This window comes from Rhodnius prolixus, unplaced genomic scaffold (assembly GCF_049639745.1).
Source record: "Rhodnius prolixus isolate KJV_2025 unplaced genomic scaffold, Rpr scaffold_3, whole genome shotgun sequence".
Lineage (NCBI taxonomy): Eukaryota > Metazoa > Arthropoda > Insecta > Hemiptera > Reduviidae > Rhodnius > Rhodnius prolixus.
The window spans coordinates 5,217,469-5,241,151 of record NW_027411603.1 but is presented as its reverse complement, the minus strand read 5'-3'; the positions used below and the strand labels follow the sequence as shown (position 1 = coordinate 5,241,151).

Below are 23,683 nucleotides of genomic sequence, written 5' to 3'. Positions count from 1 at the left end.
ATTTTATTGTATTCTTGCACTTAAAATGGGTTTGTCAGAAAGTTTTGTGATGTGAGAATGTAGTTATCTTTTTACGAAAAGCGGTAACTGCATTGATAATTTTTGTTTATCACAACTTATAAAGCTCTTGCTGTTTGCCCTAAAACCATATCTCAAAACTTTCTGCAAGATATTATAATAATTTTCAAACTTTTTCACATTTTCTTCTTTATCTAATTTTATTTTCTTTCTCTCTTTTTTTTTCCTATTACTATCACTAAAGCTGTAACAGAAAAGCCACAAAATCCGTGCGTGCCATCGCCTTGTGGTCCGAACAGCATCTGCAAGCAGATAAATAATCATGCGGTATGTACTTGTCTGCCAAATTTTATTGGATCACCGCCGACCTGCAGACCAGAGTGTATTGTCAGTTCAGAATGTCAACAAGACAGGGCGTGTATTAATCAAAGATGTTCGGATCCATGTCCGGGTACGTGCGGTTTGAATGCACGTTGTCAAGTATTAAATCATAATCCGATCTGTAGCTGTACACCAGGATTTACTGGCGATCCGTTTGTCAGATGTTTGAAGCAACAAAGTAAGAAATTTTTTTTTTTTTGTTCTTTAAATATTTCACATTTTTTTAAACTTTCACTTTTATTTCTTTCTTCTTTACTGCGTGAAGAAATTAATTCTGTGACTTACTTCATTTTGTGGAATTTTAGGGAGCAATTTGTTTTCTTTAGATTAGTTTGCATTTCACCTTTCGAGATCAAATTTTTATCTGTTTTTGTGGATAAAAAATAATTTGTTTCTTCCATTGTTTCAATAAATCACCATTTTATTTTACTGTTTTTAAATTAAGTTTAAAATATTTACAAGAAGATAAAACAGTTTCATTTCTTCAAAAACTGCAGCCCAAAAAAATGGTGCTGTGGGAGGAAACCTCTCGTTTCGCAAAGATTCCGAGTTTCGCCACCAGTTGTATTATCTCTTATGATCACCGAGTGCCCAAAGAGTCGAAGAGTGTATTCTCTTCCAACACCTGAATAGTTTTCAAAGAACCAACTCTCATTGCCTACAATTCGAACTATAGTCCATCAACAGGACTTAAAATTGTGGTTAAAAATTGTACGTAAAAGTTATTGCACATAATATTACTCAACACTAGAAAAAAAACAAAAAACTATTGCTTTAATTTTTCTATCCAAAATCTAAGATGCCTAAATCAGTACCATAATACGAGAATGCTATTTCGGATAAAATCTTAAATATATGGAAATAAATGTTTAAAAAAAAGTATAAGAAAGTGTTCTATAAAGAAATGTAATTTTCTAAAACGGAAAACATGACCTGCAAAAATTTAGCATCTTATAATTGACGTATCTATTTAAATTTCTGGCTGCAGCACCTTCCCAGTTCCAAACTTTCTATTTTTTTTTAAATTACCTTTAAAAATATAACAAAAATAGTAGATGCTATAAATGGAAACGAGGGGTGATGAATCAGAATGATCTAAAACGTAAAGGTGAGAGCGAATCTAATTAAACGATTGCATCTAAAATTCTAGATGATAAGAAAGTTATCGTTTTTTTTCCGGAAAGCGGAAGTAACTACTTCTTATTTCCTTTTTTTATACTTCTTAATTTGGTGTTTTGTTTATTTCATCTTTCTACTTTTTTTCTTTTCACTTATAGCACCAACTACACCTACACCTCCGACAGATCCTTGTCAGCCTTCACCTTGCGGTCCATATTCTCAGTGTCGTTCTGTAGGAACAACTCCTGCTTGTTCTTGTCTTACTAATTATATTGGTCAACCGCCAAACTGTCGTCCAGAATGTATTAGAAATGGAGAATGTGCCAGCAATTTGGCCTGTCAAAAAGAAAGATGTGTTGATCCTTGTCCAGGATCTTGTGGATATCTAGCACAATGTAAAGTAGTCAATCACAACGCGATATGTACATGCCCACAAGGTTATGTGGGTGATGCTACAACTTCTTGTCAACCAGCGCCTGTTGCAAGTAAGCTCTCAGCTAAACCAGTAAAACAATAAAGGGATCACAACCAAACGTAATAAAGCTTGGTTAATGTCTAATTTTGAATTCTATCTCTTTTTCTTGCCAGCAACTGAACGCACACCTGAAAAAATTGATCCTTGCTTTCCATCACCTTGTGGAGCGAACGCTGAATGCCACAATCGAAATGGAGTTGGTGCTTGTAGCTGCCTGGCCGGCTTCCAAGGAGATCCTTATACTGGGTGCAGACGTGAATGTGAATCAAATGTAGACTGCGCTACTGCTCTAGCTTGTATCGGCTTCAAATGCGTCAACCCTTGTCCAGGAACATGTGGTGCTGGAGCCGAGTGTACCGTAGCCAATCACATACCCATTTGCTCGTGTCCAGCAGGATTCACAGGAGATCCATTTTTCTCATGTCATCAGGCACCGCCGTCTCGTGAGTATAACTTAAGTAATACTTAAATACCCATTAAAAGTTTTCCTCATTAAAACTTGAGTGTGAGGTTTTGTTTTATTTCAGTTTCCCAAAATTACCAAAACTGAACAAATTATTGATAATTTTTTTGTCTCTCGCCTATTTCTTCAAATTTCATTTTTTGCAGTTCATAATTATTTTTGCAATAATAGTTTTAAATTAAATGTGTGCTGCTAATCTACTAGGAATCTAATAGTTTAAAATTAATTTTGTTTTCCTCTTAACAGCTCCACCAAAACCACAGGATCCTTGTTTTCCATCACCGTGCGGACCAAACAGTCAATGTAGAACAGTAAACCAACAGGCAGTGTGCTCATGTATGGCCAACTATATCGGAAATCCACCTACTTGCAGACCTGAATGTGTGGTGAACTCTGAGTGTACCCTGGATAAAGCTTGCGTCAACCAAAAGTGTGCTGATCCTTGCCCGAATACCTGTGGTCTGCATGCTCAATGTACTACAAAGAATCATAACCCAATCTGTGCATGTCCTCAAGGTTATACCGGTGATCCATTTTCACAATGTCATCTGATACGTAAGTAAAGTTTATTTTAGCTGCTCAATTTTTTTCGTTTTCTTGTCTTCTAGACTTAAAATTTTTCACTCATATAATGAGAAAGTTGATGTTTTGTATTAAAAAAAAAATAATAATAATCTTTTCATTTCTTTTAATCAATATTGAGAATAAAGAGATCAAGGTGTTTAAAATTAAGAAAATTGATTAATTTACAATTCAGTTCCAGTGAAAAACTGAAGCTTCTTGTAATGGATCATTTTCTTTTATACCTTTAATTTTTTATAATCCTAGATTCCATTCCCTTGGTTTAGAATCTTATCTTATGTAGAGAATAGTTATTTAGGTGTATAACTGGTACAAACTGCGAACTTCTGGAGGTAATAATTACCGAGATATTGTACGTTAAATTTTAGAGTTTTTCAAAATACTACAAATTTCAAACGTTTATATCTTATTTGCTACTAATCAGATTTCAATGGCACCTTTACCGGAATATAGAGAAATCTTTGCTGTATAAGTAGCAATGTTTTAGTCACTATAGTTCATAAGATATTCAAGATTAAATTTTTGACGTTTTCATCCTCGTTTCGGATTCAGTAAAATTTCCAACGTTTATATCTCTATTCATATTTATCAGAACTCTACGGTTTCTTCACTGAAATGTAGAGAATAGTTAGGTGTATAACTGGTACAAACTGCGATGGTCTGGAGAAAATAGTTTTAAAACTAAGATCTTACGCTTTACAAAGTATATAAAGAGAACATGAACTCTTTCGTAACAGATACATTGATATCTCTGTATAAATAAATATGATAATAATAATAATAAAATAACGCACTCGGAATAACAAATTTCACGAAATATTATCGTTTTTACGAAGTGGTACAACTTAGCATGATGAGCCAAAAAAGGTTGGGAAACGCTGCATTATGCCATACGTAGGTAATGTACGTTAGGATGCCTAAACAATCCTTCACAAAAGTAAATTCATTTTTATAAGAAGGATTTGTTAGTTTTGTTCTTTATAAAATAAATAGTCTATTTAATTCGCACTTCTTATTTCTCTTGAAAGTTGCAATTTTGTAATTGCACATCATTTGTAGTAGACTACAATGATACTTTAGAGTATAATCTTATCTCCAGATTTCCTTCCAGAACTGTTCTAAAGTTAACTTTATACTTACTTTATTAAATTTAATTATAATTTCTTCTTTTTTATTTTGTTCCAATTTTCAGCTGCCACACCAGCTCCGCCTCCAACTCGAGAACCATTGTCATGCTCACCATCACCATGCGGTCCGAATTCACAGTGTCAAATAGTTCGCGATCAGATCGCTTGCTCTTGTCTGCCCAATTATCTTGGCAATCCACCTAACTGTAGACCTGAATGTGTCATCAGCTCAGAATGTTCAAGTCAGCTTGCTTGCATCAATCAAAAGTGCAAAGATCCATGTACTGGTTCTTGCGGTGCGAACGCTAACTGCCGTGTAGTGAATCACGTGCCAATATGTTCTTGTAATGAAGGTTTTACTGGAGATCCTTTCACGTTTTGTTCGCCAGTACCGATAAGTAAGTAGTCTTGTTTTCTTTGTTCGTAATTGTTTGCTGTAAAATTTAAAAACAATGAAATTACCAATTTCACACTTCCACAGCAACACCACAACCACCAGCTCCCAAAGATCCGTGCAATCCATCCCCATGTGGACCAAACGCTGTTTGCCGAGATGGACTGTGTGAATGTGTTCAAGATTACAGCGGAAATCCTTATGAAGCCTGCCGTCCGGAGTGTGTACTACATACAGAATGTTCAAGAGACAAAGCTTGTTTCAGAAACAAGTGTAGAGATCCATGCCCGGGAACTTGTGGACAGAATGCTCAGTGCGATGTGGTCAACCATATACCTACTTGTTCATGTCCGCAGGCCTTTACTGGAGATCCTTTTTCACTTTGTCGACCCTTACCAACAGGTAAGAAGCGAATTTAAAAAATAATAATAATGCAGGAAAAATAATTTAGTAGAATTAGGAAGTTCTGTTTATTTTTTAAAAACTTTTATCGTTAAAATGCTTATTAATGTGCAAAAATATTCGGATTTATTTTTGTAGGGCAAAAAACCCTCCTCGTGTCATTAGGCAATTGGTAATTGTCTCCCGAACGTTGGAATAAATATTTAAGGTTGAAAAATAAATTTAAATCAATTATTCTGTTTCAGAACCTGTTACTCCAGCAGATCCTTGTAATCCATCACCTTGCGGACCGAACAGCCAGTGTCGGGCTCCAAACAATGTAGCAGTTTGCTCTTGTCTGTCTGGATACATTGGTACACCACCCGCATGCAGGCCAGAATGTCTACAAAGTGCAGAATGTTCACAAACGCAAGCTTGTGTCAACAAAAAATGCACTGATCCTTGTTTGGGTTCGTGTGGATTGAATGCAAGATGTCAAGTGATCAACCACAGTCCGATATGTTCTTGTCCTCCAGGACAGACTGGGGATCCATTCAAGAGTTGTTATGAAATACCTAGTAAGTGGGGTTTAACGAAAGTTACCTAGTTACCTTTGTTATAAGAAAGAAAAATAAGCATTGTCTCTATAAAAAAAAAAAATCGTCTTTTTATGGTTTAATAGTCTTAGAAACTAGGCGAGACCTGCAAATCTAATATGTATTGTGGTACTGGGTTCGATTCCCGGTCATAGGCCTTGGATTTTAATTAATGGTTAATAAAAGAAATTTACAGTAGTTGGACGTAAAGCCTGCCTGAAAAAATAGGCAATTACTTTACTTACTTTACTTTAGTCTTAGCAACTAGCGGAAGTGGGTTGAGTAGGTCAAGGCTAAATAGCCTCGATTATTGTTTATTAAGTCGAGGATATGCCCTTCAATTTAAAGAAAAGTTGGAAATTTCATCTTTTATAGGAAAAGAGAAAAAAATTGTCAAAATTTGGTGTTTTTCAATGTTAAACTTTTTCGGGCAGGTTTGACGATCAACCCTTATACAACTGTCCTACCGTAAGTGTGGATTATTGCCTACGGTTTCAGGTCTTCTTCCTGAATAGTAAATAGGTATAACCCAAGCCCTTAAGAGATTTAAATCTAATCTGTTAGCATTCCAATTATAGAGAAACTCTTTATAAGAAGAAGGGAGAAACAATAAACTATCTGTAAAGATTTGTTTCCGGTCATCCGATTCCCTTCAAACTTGAAAATCATTTTGTGCTGTTGATTTCCTTAAATCTGAACAGCATAGATTGAAGATATCTTCTTTTTTTTTTTTCTGTTAACAGGACAGATACTGCACCTAGATCCGTCCATTGACACCTAATTTAGTTGGACGTAAAGTCCGCCTGAAAAAAAAAAAATAGGCATTACTTTACTTACTGCACTATATCCTATAACATCCTAGATGATGAGTCTTCTCACCCAGGATCTCTATGAAAGTTTTAGGCAGTGTGGGAAGCTAGGGAAAACTCTCCTTGGTGCCTGTTTTTCCCCAACTTTTTCCCAGATAGTTCAGATTATCTGGGATGGTTCCCAAATTAAGAGTCTGGGCAGGATTCTAGACATAGTATTCTCCTTTTGATTGAATAATTTGGTTAACTTTTCAGATGACTTCGTTTTTGTGTTATTGTAGATTTATTATGGATTTTTTGGATGTACGTATATATTTTTTTTTAAATAAAAAATATTTTATTGCCAATACTTCCTCTTTTGAGCATCATTTCATACATTAATAACTTAACTTTTTTGAAACCTTACAGCAGCACCTCCAACAGAACCAGTTGAAGCGGAAAAAGATCCATGCCAGCCTTCACCGTGCGGTCCAAATTCACAATGCCTAGCCTCGCAAAGCAGACAGCCTTCATGCTCTTGTTTGACCGGATATATTGGTTCTCCGCCAAACTGTCGGCCAGAGTGTGTTATCAATCCTGATTGTCCCAGTAACCAGGCCTGTATAAACAATAAATGTGTGGATCCATGTCCAGGCACTTGTGGAATTAACGCTCAGTGTTCTATTATCAGTCATGCAGTTGCTTGTACATGTTTGTCTGGATTCACTGGAAATGCGTTTGTCCAGTGCGTTGAACAAAAACGTAAGTTAAGTTTAATTGCCTCTTTTTTGTTTTGTTTTTTTGGTGTTTATTTATAAATAATCTGTAAAATTTCAAGAACAATAAGTTGTATTGAACGTTTGGAAGCACCAGTGCCACCTGTCTAGGAGAGGTTTAATCCTCTTCTAATGGCGTTTTAAACGTCTGTTGGGATTTCCAGCGATTTACAGAGAGGTTCATGTTGTGTGGGTGTAGTTTGTTTGTTGTTTGTGCAATATTTGGTACAGAGAAATTGTACTAGGTCTCTTAGGAATGGAATATTAACGCAAAAGTGTAAAGTCGTCTCGTATTTGTGACAATACTAGGGGCGTAAAGTATTTTTACTTTAAGGGCTTTCGATTTAGCGATTCCCTTAAAAGTTATCGCGGAAAGTTAATTGCTTTTAAAGATGTACGTTTTTCTTTTTACTGGCTCGTTGTCAAGTAAACATTTGAATAGAAACTATTCATTTTCTAAGAACGGCAAGATTTCGCTACAAGAGTGTTCCATGTTTGGTCGTCTTTTCTTAGTAGCGGACATCTTCTTTGTAATGTGAGGTTGTTAAAGTAAAAACGGTTAGACATTTCTTAGAGTGAGTAAATTGTGAGAATTTTTTGTTTCATTGATCTTCCAGAATTTGAAATAATCTTGTTTGAGATTCATCCTTTGTAAGTTTGAGGGTACTGCCATTGTGTTTTTGTGTGTTGAAAGCATTGCTATATCATCTGCTTAAATATGGTCAACTATGTATCAGTCAAGATCGGAATTTCCTGATGATGGAATCCACTAACGGTGCTTTCCTGCGGTACTCCTGCCTTTATGAGAAGAACTGTTGAATATTCTTGAATTTTTTATCTACTCATTCAATTTTTAAATATTTTTTTAAATTGATTTCAGATGAAGTAAAGAATCCATGCGAACCATCACCATGTGGTCCAAACGCAGAGTGTACGCAGAGAAATGGAGTCGGATCTTGTTCTTGCATACAAGACTATACTGGTAATCCTTATGAAGGTTGCCGGCCCGAATGTGTACTCAGCTCGGATTGTCCAACGAATAAAGCCTGCGTTAGAAATAAATGTGAAGATCCTTGTCCAGGAGTCTGTGGCCAGAATGCCCAATGTTCTGTGATAAATCACATACCCACATGCACCTGTGTTGAAGGATATGTGGGCAATCCTTTTGTGGTTTGTTCAATTCCTCCTCCACCAGGTAATGTTGACAGAAAATAACTTATTGTGTAGTTTAAAAAAAGTTTTTGCGATTTTTGAGCTTTAATTTCAAAACAGTTCAATTTATTTAATGATGTGTTTAATTATTTAATAGTGAAAATTCACGTAAAAATATCATTTTATGATTAGAGTGAAAATAAATTTGAAAAAAACGGTGGGAAAACTTAAACGACTTTCACTTTCTCCAGTTTAAGCAATGAAAATTTTCTCGGAACTTTCAATTTACTGGAAAAAATAGCCTAAATTTACCTTCAATGTTAACCACCATTTAAAAAAATCGCCAAAAAATTCCATTAAGTGAAATGCAAATTTGGTCAGCAATTTTTCCATGAAATTTGAAATTTAGGCTACACTTCTTGTTTTTATAATATTTAATAAGCGGTTAAGTCCATACATTACAGAAATGGAACATTAGAGGCAAGAGCAAACAACTTATAGAATGTTATAGAACAAGTTATAGAATTCATTTTGCACAGTTAATATAGAATGTTTACGGAAAATCGTAGGGGCCGTTTTCAAAACAAAAATCAATACGGAATATTCATTCAGTAAAGTAGCACTTCCGGTAGGCAGATCACGTAGGTCTAATGGCCGCACCTAAACTAAACGTTAAAGTTGAACTCGTTTTTAAGTTACACCAATCACACAATCCACTGACGGGACTACTTTGTAAAAAAAGACACTTTTTTGGACACGTAATTCCGGTAAAAACATGATATCTGCAATTTAACACGATCACAATACTTCCTCTTATCTATTGAAGTAAGAGAAACGTAATAATAATAGAATGAAGTAATTAATTAGAAAGGTACCTAAGGGAAATATTGTTGCAATAAATATTAATTCCATAATTACTCTCTTACCACAGTGGTAACCGAGGCAACTGTAACCGATCCATGTTCTCCATCACCTTGTGGACCTAACAGTCAATGTCGCAACGTCAACAATCAGGCAGTATGTTCATGCTCTCCAGATTTCCAAGGAACACCGCCGAACTGTCGGCCAGAATGTGTAGTAAATTCAGAGTGTCCAACTAATCGTGCATGCTACAAGAATAAATGTACTGATCCATGCCCTGGCACATGCGGATTGAACGCTCGTTGTCAAGTCATCAATCATAATCCGATTTGCAGTTGTCCTACCGGACAGACTGGTGATCCATTCACTAGATGTTACTTGATACCTGGTAAGTACTTAGTTTCTTCTTCTTCTACTACTTCTTTGTTGACTCTTTAGTCGCCTATCTTGGTTTCTGTAACGTTTCTGTATTATACAGAGCCATTACGCTTTCATTTCTTCAACTCTGTATTATATTTTATAAATTCAAGCCAGTTATTCTTCTTTTTTTAACCTTGATTGAATTTTATTTTAACTAAATAAATACAAATCTGTCTACTTTATATCTTCATCCCTAGCCGTATAATAAATTATATTAGATTCTGGCTAGGGTTGTCATGATCTTCGTTTTACCTTTAAGCCCCACCTTCCTTGCTGCCAATTCCAACGAGGTAAATGCCAAGGATCTGCCAATTAACTCGAGCGCACTAAACTGGCCAAACTGTGTACACTCAAGATAATTCGAGCGGCGTTGTACTTTATGCTGCTATAATTTTTCACACTCGAATATAATCGAGAATTGAAAATAATGTGAAAGCAAAGAAAACAATCGTTTTATTGATATTTATCATTTACATGGGATTGCAAGCTATAACCACTTACTTATTCAAGTATAAAATATAGAGTTTTATTTAAAAAAAAAACTGTGCATTAGGGGTTAATATGATTATAAGCTAAAATTTGCACGCATCTTGATTATATCTTATCTTTTGTAACTATTCGAGCTCACTGACTGTACACCTTGTGGCCCAGGTTGTTCTGCAAGCTGGCTAGGAAATCTTCTTGACTAAGACCTCGATCACTCTGAAATGTATCCTCGTATATATTCGTGCAGCATTTAGTTGTTCCTTTGTTATTTTCAATTTTGGAGGATTCCAAGTCTCTGATTATTATTCTATATAACCTCACCCTCTGTTTTATATAAGGACTGTAGAATATATTTAGCCACATGTTTTTCTTTTTTAAATTATATATTTCTCTATTTTACAGCAAGCACAGTACAAGAAAGACCATCTCAGCCAGTAAATCCATGCACTCCATCACCTTGTGGATCAAACTCTGTATGCCAAGTCACCGCCGGCAATCAGGCATCCTGTTCATGCCTTCCAGCATACATTGGTTCACCACCTAACTGTCGTCCAGAATGTGTTGTAAACACAGACTGTCCGCCGACTCAAGCTTGCATTACGGAAAAATGTAGAGATCCTTGTATAGGATCTTGTGGCCTGAATGCAGACTGTCGTGTACAAAACCACATACCTACTTGCAGTTGTATGCCAGGATTTACTGGAGATCCTTTTACCCAATGTTCACCGATACCACGTAAGTTATCATCTTTAAAGTAAACTCTCCAAGTACAAAAACAAAATAACTTGTTTATAGGTTGATTATCACTCTCATAAGTTTTGTTTAGTTCATGACGATTCGTAAATAAGTGAACTGTGCGAAGTAGATTAAAAGCTGTGTTTATCTCTCAAAGAGACCGTTAAGATGTTCCTGAAGATCTTATTCAGCGCCTGCAAGGAAAAATATCTTATTCTGAGTTAATCTCTGTTTCTGCCTCCAGTCACCACATAAGTATTTCGAGACTAAAGATTGGTCTCACAAAGCTAGGGCTTATCTGATAAAAAGTCATTTTATTAGTTTTTCGTGAATATTTCACTACATTTCTCTCTTAATTCTTTTTTGGGCTCACTGGACCTTAAAATTGTTGTTTTTGTTAGAAATATAATTTCGAAATTTTGGCGTGATCGCAATAATTCCTTACTTAGTTTGAAAAGAATGAAAAACAAGAAAATGAGGGAAAGTTATTTAAGTACATCGTCATCACAAATTAGCAATATTTTTATCATAATTTAATAGCCTATCCAAATTAGTTGTTTTATACAAATTATTCCTCTTTTAATTGGCAGCTGCACCCACTGTGCCGACTGTGAGAGATCCTTGCAATCCATCACCATGTGGAGCAAACGCAAATTGTAACAACGGCCAGTGTACCTGTCTGCCAAACTATTTCGGAGATCCATACAGACAGTGTCGTCCCGAATGTACCATGAATTCTGATTGTACACGTAATAAAGCCTGCAGCAATCAACACTGTGTAGACCCGTGTCCAGGTACTTGCGGTCAAGGTGCTACATGTGATGTCATCAATCATATACCAACTTGTTCTTGTCCACCGCAAACCACAGGAGATCCTTTCATTTCTTGTAGACCAAGACCTATTGGTAAGTGCTATATATATATTTTCATTTTACTTAGATGTTCTTAGATTTAGACCTGGCGTGAATATTGTCACGACTTACTATTAAAACTATTCTCAAGATTCAGGCTTTTAAATCTAAATAAACATATTTGATTCTTTGCCATCTACAAAGAATTTCTTTGATAACCTATTCTAATCAATTTTCCAGAACCACCTCGTGATCCTTGCAATCCATCGCCATGTGGTGCAAATAGTATTTGCCGTGTAAACGATGGCCACGCGGTTTGCAGTTGTCAAACAGGCATGATAGGATCACCGCCTCAATGTCGTCCAGAGTGTGTGGTTAGCGTTGAATGTCTGCTTACTCAAGCTTGTCTTAATCAAAAATGCCGTGATCCATGCGTGGGCACCTGTGGACTGGGAGCTAAATGCAATGTTGTCAATCACAACCCGATCTGTAGTTGTCCGCCCGGTCAGACTGGAGATCCATTTAGACAATGCTATCCAATTCCTGGTAAGAAAATTTGTTCTTTATAAATTTCGATTTTTTTTTTTGTTTTGTTACAATGAATAAATTTTTGTATTCATAATATTTTCTCCTATTTTAGCTGCACCAAAACCAGTAGAACCTGTAGACCCATGCAGACCATCACCTTGTGGTCCCAATTCTGACTGCAGGGTGCAAAACGGCAATCCAGCCTGTTCGTGTCAACAAAACTATATTGGCGCACCGCCAAACTGTCGTCCAGAGTGTACCATCAATCCGGAATGTGCGCCGACAAAAGCTTGCGTAAATCAACGTTGTATCGATCCATGTCCCGGTTCGTGCGGAAATAATGCTCGTTGTTCGGTTATTAATCATACGCCAATTTGTACCTGTAATGCAGGTTTTACGGGCGATCCTTTTACTGCGTGTTCACCAATACAAGGTAGGAAACAATTTTTTTTTTTTCTTATAAAGCATGCTTTATAGCATGATTGAATGAGCATGCGCAGTACACTGATTTATTTTTATTTGCATGCTAAATATCCTTCACATACATTTATTAAAACCAAATTAAGGATAGATATTTTTTAATCGTTGAAATAAGTTTTAAATCTTTGAAGTAAGAAGAGATCTTTTTGCCAAGTCTTATTACACAAACTAGTAATGATAAACTATTTTTAGAAATCTTAAGCTGAAAAACAAAAAAATTGAAAAATTCAATTGGCAAAAAAGATGATTTTTTTTAAAGTTGATTTTACTTTACTATCTTTTTCAATATTTATTTAATTAATAAATAGACAAGAAGTATAAATTTAACTTGCTTTAATCCAATCTTATAGTTTTAGTCCGAAAAATACTTTTTTTTGAAGATTAGTCAGAAAGTAGTGCCACACAATTGCGTCATAAAATTGTAATTTGATTAACGTTAAATCAAATATTGAAAAACAAATATATTGTTTTTTTTTATTCAAACTCTAAATTATAGAGAGCCAATGCCTGTTTATCATAGTCAATCCAGCTTCCAAAATTTCAATAATTGATAAAAATTTATTAATGAAATGAAATTTAATTTAGTTATATACTTGTATAAAAATTGAACACGTCTTATTCAAACACTAAAAATTGTTACCTCTTTATTTTTCTTTTGATTTTAAAATAAAATTTAGCTCGATAAAGAAATATTATTTAAGTAAATGCGTTGTAATGTACTACAGCTAGTTCGAATTTAAATTACAGAAAAGTAAAAAAAAATTAAGTCTATAATCTTATATTTCAGAAAAAAATCAAACCCGAATTTTGTTTTTGTTTCTGAAGTAATTCATCGAATTAGTTTTGACGTGATGCTTCGTTTTAAACTGTTGGCAGTTTCCAAAGATGAACAATTCGCTTGTTACAAGAATGTTTTTGGGATTCAATACATTGTAGACGTCTTTTTCCTTGAGGAAATGACCGGTCTTCCTTTTTATTTTTTTAGAAAGTTTATTTCCACCTTTTGATTTTACTCGAGCTACACGTATATCCAACTTCTGCGTCTTCTCTGCCTGAAGATCAAACAAGTGGCCTCACAAAAACTAAATTGTAGGACTGGCTTTTGTAGATCCTGTATGTCTTACTTTCTCTAAAGCAGTGCTTCCTTGACTTCTTTTTTCCCATTTTGATGAATTCATATTGCGCATCATCAGAAAGGTTTCCGGTCCTGTAAAAGAGATTCTATAGACTCAAGGGGAAGTTCTTGAAAGAGGCGAGGAACTCACTCACTGGTGCCAATACAATACCTTTTCAGATGTACTTAAAATATTCTTGTAGAATCTTTAGAAGAGATTCTATAGAGAGTCTAGGGAAGTTCTTGAATGAGGCGAGGAGCTAATATTCAGGAATTAGTATTGGCACTCCCTGCAATGCCTTTTCAGATATACTTAAAATATTCTCGTAGAACCTTTAGAAGAGATTCTATAGACTCTAGGGGAAGTTCTTAAAAGAGGCGAGGAACTAATATTCAGGAATTAGTATTGGCACTCCCTGCAATGCTGCCTTTTCAGATGTACTTAAAATATTCTCGTAGAACCTTTAGAAGTTTCTCCTCATCCCCTATCCCAAAATTCTTTAACTAATCAAAGTGTTATTTGATTTTACATGTTTAAAGAAGGAAACGGTTTTTTTTAAAACCAACCTTATAGCCATTTTGGGGAAATTGTGAAAAACTGAAAAATCTTTTCTTGTCAAAACAGAATTCGACCGAAACTCTAGTTAAATTAGAATTGAATAATAATTTTGAATTTCTAGTTTTGCAGTATTTTACATTCACACTATTATACATTTTTTTATTTTACAAAAATAAAGAAGAGCTAGAAACACATTTTTTTTTTCACTTTTTCAGGTGAACCTTAAAATTTATACGATTATGGAAAAACATTTTTACAGATAGAGCAGATATGTGAAGGAATTTTTTTTTTTATTGTTTTTCTAATCAGTGTACTGGTTTGTATGTTATTGCATGATCTATATTTCCATTACAGGAATCCTGTATCCCTATCCCATACCCAGCCTTACACTTACAATAAATCATATTGATCTGAATCAATTTTTAGCTTTCCTGAATTAAAGTTTAATAATCAAGTTTTGCAGAAAATTCAATATTGATCAGAACAATATGTAATCTAATATTTACGTAACAAATTAATATCAAAAACACAAAATAATAACTTTAAAATTAACAATTTTTTTTTTTTGTATTATTATTAAAAAATAAAAATAATCAAATTAAATGAAACCAAAGTATCCAAAGTAGTTATTTTTTTTTTAATTTATTTATTAAGAGTGCGATCTGAAAAAAAAAAAATATAGTTTAACAATTAAAACAAATCGTAGTTTATTTTTTTAACAAAGTATACATTTGATGAGCTTTAAAATAGATATTGTATTAGGCACTAAGTTATCTAATTAAATTGCTTTCGCTGATTTATGTATTTTTTGTTTAAATAATCGTAAAGAATTGAAGTAGTTAGCTTTAAAGTATTTTAAATAAATTAATTTTTTTGAATTAAACCAAAATTATACAATTAAATTTCGTAATTAGAGCATTAACGTTATTCAATAATTAATAACTTTAGCTTTTGTTTTAATCGTGAAAAATATTAGCTAATTTAGTAGATTTTGTTAATTTAATGTTTTACGTATTTAATATCTATTATTATTTCATTATAATAATTTATTTTGAATTTTTTAATAATCAAGCCATTTCATTTGTTTATAATGTTTTGTTTATTTGTTTAAAACAGCTGGTTTTATTTTATTTGGCTTGATATCGTTACGAGAATTTTTCATCTCTAATGTAACCTAAAGAGCAATACAAAACCTTCGAAAGTGTTGACATTCGTTTAGCATTGTTTAGGTTATCTTATGTGGTCCAGTGATAATTCCTATTGCCATGTGATTCCCTATTCTCCCCTTTTTTTTTAAGCATGAAAGCACGTATTTTCCTTATATTTATTGAGTGTATATTTTGTACAGTGTCTTTCTGGAATGTAAATATATCAAGTTGCATCATGATTATTTTTTTAAGTTGCATGATTATCAAAAGAAAAGGGGAACAAACCAAGGTAAGTACAGTTCCTCCAACGATCATCTTTGGTCTCATCTCAGCGTTGTTGTTTATTTTTTAGGGCAATTCAGTTTGATTATTTACTTTGTGATAGTTTGTACTTTCTTAGTATTCAAAACAAAACTACCCCGTAATTTATAATATACTCAGAACACTCACAAAAAAAAATTAAATAAGGTTATTTATTTGTAAATTAATCTTTTCGTACTTGTATTCGGTTATTCAAAATTCTGTTTTACATTTCGATGAGCTGAATTTTCCTATCTACTACACGCCGATGTAGTAGGACGACATCTTGATCAAGGCTGGACTTGGCGGCAACTGACATACAAGATGACACAGACTGCAGTTCCGTTGAGTAGCCCTGACAGTGAATTTCCCCATGAGAAGCCCCCGGGCAACTGGCTCGAATTCCCAGGCACTAGCTGGAGCCCCCTCTCCTTCCTTTTCTCCAGTTCTGCCAACTGGGCAATGATGCGCTATTAGCACCAACCTGGCAAATTCTAGGCCGGAGGGCCGCACATCCTTTCGTGGATCGAACACAGGCTCATACGCAACGGCACCTTCCTAGCTTAGACATCGCGTAGGTCATTTCTTGATTTAATTTCCTACTAAGTAGAACACACACACACACATCAAGGTTGGCACCGTCTGTTTGGAGCTTAACTACAGTGATTCGATGGTAGGCGCTACGAAAGCCGAGCGGTTAGAGGCGAGACCTGTTCACAGGGACTGGGTTCGATTCCCGGTCTTAGGCCTTGGATTTTGTTTAATGGTTAATAAAAGAAATTTATAGTAAAGTATGTTTGCTGGTCGCCTCCGTCTACGACACCTAATTTGGTAGTTGGACCTAAAGCCCGCCTGAAAAAAATACGCGATTACTTTACTTTTTATTAACTTACAGTGATTCGATGGAGATGCTCACCGGATATGGTCCTTAAAAAATTCGGCCAATGGGCTCAGGGCTTTTACCTAAATCTTTCCCTTTTCTCCAACAATTTTTTGTGGGGACTTCCAAATACCAAGAGCAAAGCGCATCACTCTCTATTCTCTTAATGGCAGAGTCAACGGGGAAGATGATGCTTCGGTTGCATGGTGTTGGTTCCTTCTCAGGTCGGTTTAACGACCTCCTCGTTACGTCCAACTCCACAATGTTCAATTATTAACTTAAGAACTATAACAGTGCTCCGTTTTAGCACTTGCTACTGATTTTGCTTGCACTTACCAGCATCCCGCGTATCTTCCATCTTCGGACTATTCGTGGAGACTTCGATAAAAAATTAATTTAAAAAAATTAACTTAAAATTTATTTGAAAAATTAAAAATTAACTAATTTTATTGACATTCCACTTCTAAGCTTTTCCAATACCTCAGGGACCTTTAGTTAATATTTAAGGAATTCAGTTTTGCTTATCATCCAGTCAGGCTAGACATTTCTGGTTGGAAATGACCAAGAAATCAAGACAATGCATTGCTGCAGAGTATTTTACAGCAACCTGAATTTGATCCTATTTGATCAAGTACAATTAAATACAATTTTTATTGATTACAGATTAAAATCTTTTCTTTTTTTTATACACATTTCGACAAGAACAATTCCAATTATTTAAGATCAAGTATCGAAACTATATACAAGTAATAATCAAACTGAATAACTCCGCTTGTGTTGATCTTCTGGTTCCAATTGAATATCAAGTTCTATTGGTTTCATTCATTGTCGATTTTTGTTGGCTTCGATTTTGTTTATTTTATTTTGATATCAATTCGAAGATGAATTTTTTTTCAATCAGCGAATCCCATTGTCCTTTTCGAATTTTGAGGTTGCAGAAATTGTGTTTCAATTGTGGTTCGTTATAAGATCTTGTAAGAAAGTGTAACAATAGAGGTTCGTACTTGGAAGCCAAATACTTTTTTTTTAAAGTCCAAGATGTTGATTTCTTTTTTTTACCTTTGCTGGTTTATTGATGAACATCTTTAAAAATAGATAAACATAATAATAAATATTTAAAAATGGACATATGACGTAATTTTTTTTGTCATTCACTTTTCTTCCGGTGCTCTGGATGAATTATAAATGGTAAAGCGGTCTGAAATTCGAACCTGACCTACTGGAAATGTGATCCTTATGAATCAATTCATCAAATTGCAGGATACCTGGAGAAATACTCCAGATTTCTATGAATTTATTCAAAATATTGAAATTTCCAAGTTAAAGAGGTTCCGAACAGTCAATTAATATCAAGTTTCACTCCTCTCTTACCATTTTTTTTAAAATAGATTAAACCGGAAGTCAAGTACATTTCATTTAAAAAAAAAATGTCTTTAATTAAACAAAATTTAGCGAAATAACTTCTGTATGTTTTCTACGTTTTTCATCCAATCAATAACTTATCGTGCAAAATAAGCACCAGATTTGCTTCGAATTTTTTACCTAAGATCCCTTTATAAAAAACGAAATGATCATGAGGTCAAAATCTCTTGTTTATTAAAAATACGCGATTATTAAAATGGTTATCATTTAATGATAATAACACTTTTTTTAAAAAAAATACAATCTTATCTTCAAGAATATATGAGAATAGTTGTTATTGGTAGTTATATAAGTTTTGGGGAAAATAGCAGAAAACATGAATATCTTTTCATGTATTTGTTTTTTGTTCCTAACCCGACTTTTAATAAGCTTTGCCCTTTCATCCTCAGGGAATACAAAAATTGGATAAAGATACAGTAAATAGAAATACAAAATGTTTATATGTTTGTCTTTAAAGGCATCTTTATTTATTTTATTTTTTTTACTTACTGCATCTTATATCGATCTTATGATCCTCTGAAGATGACCAAACTTATCGAAAAAGCTGGAAATAATAACAAAAATATGGTCAATCATTTATGTTTTTCGTCAGTTATTTTTTACTAATTCTCCAAAGAAAACTGCCAATAGCCAGTCAATTTTTAAGATCTCTTAAGAAATAATTCTGAAAAATCTTATCTTAAAAAGAATCACTGTTTAATAGATAAACTTCAACTATAAGGCACACATGCCTTATAAACCCAAAATTTATTTTATTTATTTTAGACTGAACATTTAGTTACGACATCTCAGGGCAAAGCTGAATCACTTTATCCACAAGCCTATTAGACTTGATCAAGAGACCTGGCAGACATGTGACAGATAATAAAAACCAAAGTTTATATGACTTAGCACAGCCTAAAAATAACTGATCGCAAAAAAAGTTCTACCAAAGATCGTTTCGAAACTGAGTAAACAATACCAACCAACCTGAGTCTTTAAAGTACAACTTTTTGTGAACGGCTTAGTATCAGTAGAAAGAGGTCTTTTTCCTTCCGGGACCCCCCGCCGCCGCCGCCGCCGTTATAACTCGTATTTCCTGCCAACAACATTCCGCACACCGCGTGAGGTGTATTAATATACAGGGTGTCCCAAGCTATATGGGTAACGTCTTTTTCTCGGAAACTAAGGTAGCTTGAAAAAAAACTAAAAAATACGCGTTCCCTTAGTTTTTTGTTAGGAATCCAAATTTACTTGGTATTTTTTTTTCGGTGCTTCCAGAAGCGAGATATAGGCACCAACTTCATTTTTTCAAATGGGAAGGTGCAATCCGATGAGTGAGGTGGCCAATGAATCGCCCCCCGTGTCGATATAACACCATCAGGCATGTAAAGAGATATCTCGATAGGCAATTTGATGGGCGTGTTATATCGACACGGGGGGCGATTCAATGGCCAACTCTCTCACCGGATTTGACACCTATGGATTATTTCCTTTGGGGATACTCGAAAAACAAGGTGATTATTCATAACTTTTTTCTTTCATTCCTTATTTCTGCCTATCTAAAAGCATTACTAAATCTAGGTGCATCAGAATCAAGTCAGGATTGCATCTGTAGATGAACTAAAGCAAAGAATAATAGATGCCTGTAACTCGGTTAAATTCGAATCTATTTCTTTGGCAGTAAGGGCAATTGGCAGGAAAGAGCATGTCTATGCATCTCTAATGGTGGAGGCCATTTCGAGCATGATCTGTAATATTAATGAGGAGTAAAATTTATAATAAAATAGTAGTTTTCTTCTTATTCAATCAAAAAACCGTTATAATATCATTTTGACATTTCTTATAAGAATCATGTTTTCATTCCTAACTTCTAAAATATCGCTCACAGAAAAAAACCTTTCAAGTAAATTTTTCTTCAAAAAAATAGAGGAATCTATTTCTGAAATAAAAACCGCACCTTCCCATTTGAAAAAATGAAGTTGGTGCCTGTACCTCGCTTCTGGAAGCACCGAACAAAATTTGCAAAGTAAATTTGGATTCCTAACAAAAAACTAAGGGAACACGTATTTTTTAGTTTTTTTCTAGCTATCTTAGTTTCCGAGAAAAAGTCGTTATCCATATAGCTTGGGACACCCTGTATAGTTTCTAAATATTTATAAGAAAATTTTTTAGATGAGCAAACGCCAATAGACTCAGGAGTAATTAAGAAAAAGCAATCAATCAATAAATAATAAAGCTTTATGATTAACGACATGCTTAAGAATATGTTCAGAGATTTTACGTAATCTTAGAGAAATGAATAGTATTAACTTTCATTATTTGAGACCTGCGAAGCTAAATATGTATTGTGGTATTGGGTTCGATTCCCGGTCTTAGGCCTTGGATTTTATTTAATGGTTAATAAAAGTAATTCGCAGTAAAGTATGTTTGCTAGTCGCCTCCGTCCACGACACCAAATTGGTAGTTGGACGTAAAGCCCCGCCTGAAAAAATAGGCGATTACTATACTTTTACTTTACTCTTTATTTGTTATAATTAAGAAAATATCATTCTCAAACTTAATCTAGTTTATAATTTATACAGGGTCAATGCCTGGTATATTTGGTCCATTTGGAAAGGAGGATGCTTTTACTCCCTAATTTGCGATGAAAAGAAGTTCATATGATCTGATACTCAACGGTATTCTAGTTGATAATCTTGTAACCCATTAACGACTTTATTTTTATTCTTGGATAGTGGACCGAACTTCTTTGGGTGTAAGATTTATCGGAAATTTAATTATTTTTAGTCGAACGAAGTTGTTAAGTTTTTCAGATACATGATGCTGTCTGAAATGTGGAAGAAATAACTTCATCTTACTCATCCCTTAGCTCTCATGGGTTCACAGATTTTTTTGGTACAAAGATATCTTTGAAATCAATAAGAAAAGAGCTCCCGGTTTTGAACAGAATTAATTGTCAAGTTTTTGTCACCCTATTACTCGTGAGATTGTTTTTTCAATTTTTTTAAATTGCTTGAATTTAACCTCACAATTGTTACCATCAGAGATGGCAACAACTTATAGGAAAATTTAATGTTCTTTCGTATGAGATAATTAAATTATTTTATACCCTCCAGGAGTTAAGATCATTAAAAAGAAGTCGAGAAAATTTTAAAATAACCCTGTCTCGAAAACTATTGAGAATCGGATCAGTTTCTAAATGTTTTTCTGGCAAATTTGATGTAGAACCACCTCTTTTCTTTGGTACACCCTGTATTAGACATTACCATAGTTATTTTAGGGAGAAGATAAACGCCATTCCATATATAAGTATGTTCAAGTTGATCCTGCGTTAGAGTCCTTCATTACATCGGCAAGGCAACCGAAATTTGCTGTAAAGGAGGCTGTAGAGTGTGAACTCGTTCTAAATTATGCGATTCAAATTTGCAATTAAAAAAAAATTCTCAAATAATCCAAAATGGAACACTGTGTGGTCCATGTTATCCTGAGAGGAGATGATGTAGATGTATGTTATGTGTTTTGTGCTGAATATGTCAAATTGCTAAATCTACTACGATTTGAATGATATAACATAGCTTCTCCAAATCTTTAATATATCAAATTGATTCAAGAGATAAGTTCATCTCTCTTAACTTAGTCTCATCATCAAAATTTGTATATTGTTGTTAGGAGATTGTTCTTTTGATTGATTGCTGACTCGTACTAAGTCCATTCAGGCACTTGTAAGAGATCCACCGTCGACTGGTTCCCATTTCGCTATATTCTATGTCTAAAGACAATTCCTTTAAATCCACAAGATTGTAGTTAACACCCTAATTTTTTCTTTTCAGTGTGTGCTTCATTTTCCTACTAGTTGTAGACATATGTTGGATATCATTGTGATGCTTAATCAATCCTATCGAGAAATTTGTTGGACTAAAACAAGCAAAATGTCTTGAAACAAAAAAATGATCTTGCTCAGAAGGTTACATAAAGATATATTCTCGTAATTTATCAAGCAATAGATGGCAAAAAATGCTTTAAAAAAAAGAAATGACTAAATAATTTAAAATTGTGGATCTCACAGCCGAACCACTTCCACAAGAAAGACCGACACCATGTCATCCTTCACCATGTGGAGCGAATGCTGTGTGTAGAGAACAAAATGGAGCCGGATCTTGTACTTGTTTGCCGGAACACATAGGAAACCCTTACGATGGTTGTAGACCAGAATGTGTTCTCAATACGGATTGTGCTCCAAATAAAGCCTGCATTAGGAATAAATGTCAAGATCCTTGTCCGGGAACGTGTGGACAGAATGCAGAATGTCAAGTAGTAAACCATCTACCGTCTTGTACCTGTTGGCCAGGATATACAGGAGATCCATTCAGATTCTGCAACATTATACCTCCACGACGTAAGAGTTGATTATTACACTAAAAGTTAACCATTAGTCTAATTCAAATTCAAAGTATTCCTATTTTCTTTAGTTACGATTAATACAAACATTAAAATTTTTCTCATTAGCCGTACAACAAGCTCCAGTAGATCCTTGCAATCCTTCACCTTGTGGAGCGAACAGCCAGTGTAGGGTAAACAATGGTCAGGCTATATGCTCCTGTTTGCCAGAATATGTGGGTGCACCACCAGGATGCAGACCAGAATGTGTTGTCAGTACGGAGTGTGCTTCGAATAAGGCTTGTGTGAATCAGAAATGTAAAGATCCATGTCAAGGAACTTGTGGTCATAACGCACAGTGTCAAGTAATCAACCATAGTCCAATTTGTAGTTGCAGAATTGGCTTTACAGGAGACCCATTCTCTAGATGTTATCCAAAACCACGTAAGGAAAAGTCACTTTTTGTTTTTCCGAAAACTTAATGTTACATTCTATCTTTTCTGGTAGCTAATTTTCATTATTTTTCCGTCTAGAACCTCTCCCACCGCCAGTATCGCAGGCTCCAATTAATCCTTGCGTTCCATCGCCTTGTGGTATGTATTCGCAGTGCAGAGACATTCACGGAACTCCTTCATGTTCTTGTCTACCAGAATACACAGGTTCACCGCCGAACTGTAGGCCAGAGTGTTCAATAAACGCTGAGTGTGCCAGCAATTTGGCATGTATGAGAGAAAAGTGTAGAGATCCATGTCCTGGATCGTGTGGCAGTGGTGCCAGATGCAGTGTTATCAACCATACGCCAACTTGCACTTGTCCTGAAGGATATACAGGAGATCCATTTACTAACTGCTTTCCGAAGCCGCCACCTCGTAAGAAAATAATTAAACTGTCGTTCTTAATAGCTAATTGTTATTTCTTGAGTATTTCACATAAAAAATGAAATTACAGCCGTGGAGGCCGTAGAAGCTGATCCTTGTAATCCAACGCCTTGTGGTTCGAACGCCGAATGTAATGATGGGGTGTGTACATGCTTGGCAGAATATCAAGGAGATCCTTATACAGGCTGTCGTCCGGAATGTGTAATGAACAATGAATGCCCTCGAAATAGAGCTTGCATACGAAATAAATGTATGGACCCATGTCCAGGAACGTGTGGAGAAGGAGCCCAGTGTGAAGTTCTGAATCACATTCCGATGTGTATTTGTCCACATGGAATGACGGGAAATGCTTTCCTACAATGCAGGCCTATCCCTGGTTAGTAATTTCGTAGTTTGTAACTAAAATACTT

At 34.7% G+C, this 23,683-nt stretch overlaps 1 protein-coding gene across 2 annotated transcripts in view; it reads left to right on the top strand.

Moving 5' to 3' along the window:
• Positions 1-23,683, top strand: part of dpy (fibrillin-like protein dumpy) — a 324,918-nt gene that overhangs the window by 243,695 nt on the left and 57,540 nt on the right. For both annotated transcript variants that reach the window (XM_074124745.1, XM_074124746.1), the window contains exons 77-94: positions 263-577; positions 1,677-2,003; positions 2,107-2,436; positions 2,703-3,011; positions 4,231-4,563; positions 4,647-4,961; positions 5,207-5,518; positions 6,754-7,086; positions 7,981-8,295; positions 9,184-9,501; positions 10,422-10,754; positions 11,345-11,659; positions 11,846-12,151; positions 12,246-12,566; positions 22,085-22,414; positions 22,525-22,839; positions 22,929-23,264; positions 23,344-23,649. In XM_074124745.1, coding sequence (XP_073980846.1) covers positions 263-577; positions 1,677-2,003; positions 2,107-2,436; positions 2,703-3,011; positions 4,231-4,563; positions 4,647-4,961; positions 5,207-5,518; positions 6,754-7,086; positions 7,981-8,295; positions 9,184-9,501; positions 10,422-10,754; positions 11,345-11,659; positions 11,846-12,151; positions 12,246-12,566; positions 22,085-22,414; positions 22,525-22,839; positions 22,929-23,264; positions 23,344-23,649 — 5,769 coding nt within the window. The remainder of the gene's footprint in view (positions 1-262; positions 578-1,676; positions 2,004-2,106; positions 2,437-2,702; positions 3,012-4,230; positions 4,564-4,646; positions 4,962-5,206; positions 5,519-6,753; positions 7,087-7,980; positions 8,296-9,183; positions 9,502-10,421; positions 10,755-11,344; positions 11,660-11,845; positions 12,152-12,245; positions 12,567-22,084; positions 22,415-22,524; positions 22,840-22,928; positions 23,265-23,343; positions 23,650-23,683) is intronic.